Source organism: Aptenodytes patagonicus, chromosome 5 (genome assembly GCF_965638725.1).
Source record: "Aptenodytes patagonicus chromosome 5, bAptPat1.pri.cur, whole genome shotgun sequence".
Taxonomy (NCBI): Eukaryota; Metazoa; Chordata; class Aves; order Sphenisciformes; family Spheniscidae; genus Aptenodytes; species Aptenodytes patagonicus.
The window spans coordinates 50,815,340-50,818,871 of NC_134953.1; the positions used below are offsets into that span (position 1 = coordinate 50,815,340).

General features: G+C 54.6%; 1 protein-coding gene across 1 annotated transcript; it reads right to left on the reverse strand.

Annotated features, from left to right (window-relative positions):
* Positions 1–749: 749 nt before the first annotated feature.
* On the reverse strand, positions 750–2,242 carry ZNF648 (zinc finger protein 648). The gene is made up of 2 exons (XM_076338002.1): positions 2,036–2,242; positions 750–1,622 (listed from the first exon to the last, which is right to left on the reverse strand). The coding sequence occupies exons 1-2, from the start codon at positions 2,240–2,242 to the stop codon at positions 750–752; spliced, it is 1,080 nt and encodes a 359-aa protein (XP_076194117.1).
* Positions 2,243–3,532: the final 1,290 nt, after the last annotated feature.

Genomic DNA, 3,532 nt, shown 5'->3' on the forward strand with positions numbered 1-3,532 from the left:
CACTAAATATCTCTGTCGTCATTTGGAAAACCCTTGGGTTCTAGCATTTGGGGATGCAGCAATAACTAGCAATTAATTATCAAAAAAGAGAGAGGAAAAAAAAAAGCCAAAAATGCTTCTTGCCCTTTTGTTCTTCACAATAGACGGGTGAGAACAGGATGTTCCCAGCAGTAACTTAATTATTTCACCACTGCATCTCTCTCTTACAGTACAAGTTAGAAATGTCAGTTTAATTTTGTTTTAATTGCCTCAGCTATCAGGTACCTAAGAAAAGCCATTTTACCAACTGTCTAGTCCCTGTTCTTGGTCTCAGAAAGCAGCTTATTGCTGTAGAAACACTCAGTGTACTTCTGCTTCGGAAAGGGGCTCTCCCGGGAGGAGAGTGAGGGGTGCAAATATTTTGCCTGTAATTACCATATCCAGCGTGCTCTGCATGAAAGGACAGGGTTGTGTTTTGCAGCGTTCATCTCATTGACAGCACAGGAGGGTTCGGACTTTGGTTTGGTTTTCCTTGCCCATTTCCGTGTGGAATTTAAACCTGGTATGTATTTGCTTCACTCACAAAGGTGTCGGGGTTTTCACCATCCCATGAAATGCGTGAGGCGCCTTTGCACGGCCAGGGCAAGGAAGATGGATCCCGTGCCAGCCAAGCTGGGATCCTGTTTTCCTGGAGGGAGAGTGCTCAGAAATAAGTAATGCATGAGTGACTGAGCTCTGCCTCTTTCCCCTGTGCTTGGGCAACCAGCTTTTCACCGACTGCCTCCTCTTTCGCCGACGGCCATGTGCCAGGGGCTCCATGGGGTGCAGGGGCACTCACAACCCCAGATGTGGTTTTTCCCCAGCCATGCTGGGGAGGCCAGGGCTCCTCCGCACCATGCTGGGAGGTATTGCAGTCCATGCAGAGGGGCTGTTGGGGTCGGCAGGGTGCCGCACCGGTGCAGGGAGCTGCCGTGGAGCTGCTGGTGCCACTTGAGGGTGGCCGCACGGGTGAAGGCGTGGGTGCAGTGGGGGCGGGTGAAGGCATGGGTGCAGTGGGGGCAGGCGAAGGGTGGCTCGCCAGTGTGGGTGCGACGGTGGCGGGTGAGGCAGGAGGACTGGACAAAGGCCATGCTGCAGTCGGGGCACTCGTAGGGCCACTCACCCGTGTGCAGCGTCTGGTACTTGAAGAGGTTGGATGACTTGGTGAAGGCCTTGCCGCATATGGCGCAGGCGAAGGGCCGCTCGCCGGTGTGGACCCGCTGGTGCTCCACCATCCGGCTGGCCACGGCGAAGGCCTTCCCACAGTTGGGGCAGGGGAACGGCGTGGCCCCTAAGTGTGCCCACTGATGGCGGAGCAGGGAGAGGGGCTTGTTGAAGGTGCGCCCACAGTCGGGGCAGGGGAAAGGCTTGTTGTTGCGGTGCATGTTGCGCTGGTGCTTGCGGAGTTCGGAGGAGGGGGCAAAGGCCTTCCCACAGTCAGCGCAGCCGTAGGGGCTCTCGCCCATGTGGGTGCGGATGTGCTTGCGGTAGTTTGAGGACCAGGTGTAGGTTTTGGCACAGAAGGGGCACTCATAGGGCCACTTGCCCATGTGCAGGTGGTGCTGCTGCAGTGTGCCCTGGTGTGAATAGGCTTTGCTGCAGAGCTCGCAGAATTAGGGCTTGGCCCCGCTGTGCGTTTCCCAGTGGCTCAGCAGGTTGCTGGACTTCTTGAAGGACTACCTGTACTGCTGGCACTGGTAGGGATGCTCCTCCAAGGTGGACCTCTGTGGACCCCCTGGCCTGATGGTCTCTGCGCTGGCAAGAGCCGACGCTCGCTCAGTGACATAGCTGGAGCGGCCATCTCTGGACTCCTCCCCAGAGTTGCTCTCCAGGGTCACTGCGGTGTGCTCAGTGCCACAGGGCCCGGTGGCCCCGCCGTCCGTCCGGGATGGGTGCTGCTGGCACAGGGGTTCCCCGTGTCTGGGCTCGCCACCCAGGGCACGAAGGCTCACCAGCAGCTTCAGCTTCCTGGCCACAGGAAGTTAGTGTTGATGAGGGTGAAAGTTTTGTAGAAGACCTCACCTTCCTGGCACAGCAGGTCCCCAGGCACATCCTCCCTTGGGCCATTCCGTGGACTGCTGTGGTTGCTCTCCTTGGTTTCCTCCTCATCAGCATTGCCATCACCCTCCTCTCCAGGCGGTGCACATCGGACCCCCTTCCTCTCCTTCAGGCTGCCACAGGGGTACTCCTGGCCCAGGCATTCGGGGCACTTCGGGCTTGCCATGCTCCTCACCTGCGTCAGGCATGGACATCTCTAAGGCTCCTCCACCCCCGGTGCTGTTGCTGTAGGGGACCTGGATTTTGGAGCAGGAGGGGACAGGCGTGAGGAGCAGAAAGCAACCAGGCAGCTGTTTCTTAATGTATAGCTGGTTTTGTCTTTGGTCACATTGATTTATGCTTAGATCTCATCTGCTTTTTCCTTCTTCTCATGGCTGCAATGCTTATTTGAAAGCATGGATTTTTATTTTCTGCACTTAACTTACTTTTTTGCTTTTTTAAATACAGAACCACCAGGAAGCAAAATGCAGATGTTAATAATTACAGAGGCCCTGATGCTCTGCCAGGTTTCAGATCCGGTGGCTGTTTCTCTTGACGGCTAAGGAGCTCACGTGTTACAATACCAAGCAAACAGTAGCTGCTGCTCCCATTCCTGGAGTGCCCAGCAGAGAAGAGAGCTCTATGTTAATGCAGAATCATGCAGTATAAAAAATATGATCTTAATAAAGGTCACCTGGCCGCACAGAGCATTTCCAGAGAAATAAAAATAGCAAGAGCATGATAAACCAAGGACATCTTGGAGCTGTGACGGTGAAGGTGGGAAAGTTGCCTGACAGGCCCTCTGGGCTGGCTCAGCAGAGCGGATGCCCTGTGTGCTGCTGACAGCAGATGTGGGCAAGCCAAGCTGCCTCCTGCCCCTAGGCACAGGAGGAGCAGTGCAACCACATTTCTACTCTCCTTTTTTATGCAGAACATTTAAAGATAATTAAAATCAGACCTTGACCATGAGCCAGATGCAGCCAGCAACCAGTGGGTTTGCTGTTTATGGGCCGTTGCAGCACCGAGGAGGGGAGGTTAGGCCCGTGACAGTTTTATTTTCACCAGTGCTCTTTACAGTTTTGCAAGCGAGTCAGTGGGCTCTGCCCTGCTCTCACACGCTTGTGCAAAATAGCCCAAGGAGCTCATGCTGCATGAGGGGTCTGAAGAGCAATGTGTATCTGCTCCCCATGCTGCAGCAAGGCTGGGGAGGAGGGCGTCTGAGCAATCGCCTTTCAGGAAGGCAAAACTGTTCGCAAACCCCAGCAGATAAAGGGAGAAGCCCCATTCTTCTCACTGACGAGGGGTGCAGTGAATTCCTCTTTGGATGCTGATTTACTAGTATCCCCCAGCACCCTTGTTCAGAGGCTGCTGGATAGTTTGAAGCCAGCTGGCTGAGCCTGAGCAAGCCTGCTGCTGACAGAGACAGCACTTGCAAGCGTTGGGAAATGCTAACACTGCTTTTATCTATTTCCTTGCT

Coding starts and splice junctions, on each gene's coding strand:
- ZNF648 (XM_076338002.1), bottom strand. CDS start 2,242: ATGGCAAGCCCGAAGTGCCCCGAATGCCTGGGCCAGGAGTACCCCTGT. Junction 1,623..2,035: donor TGCTGTGCCAGGAAGGTGAG/GTCTTCTACAAA, acceptor TAATTCTGCGAG/CTCTGCAGCAAAGCCTATTC.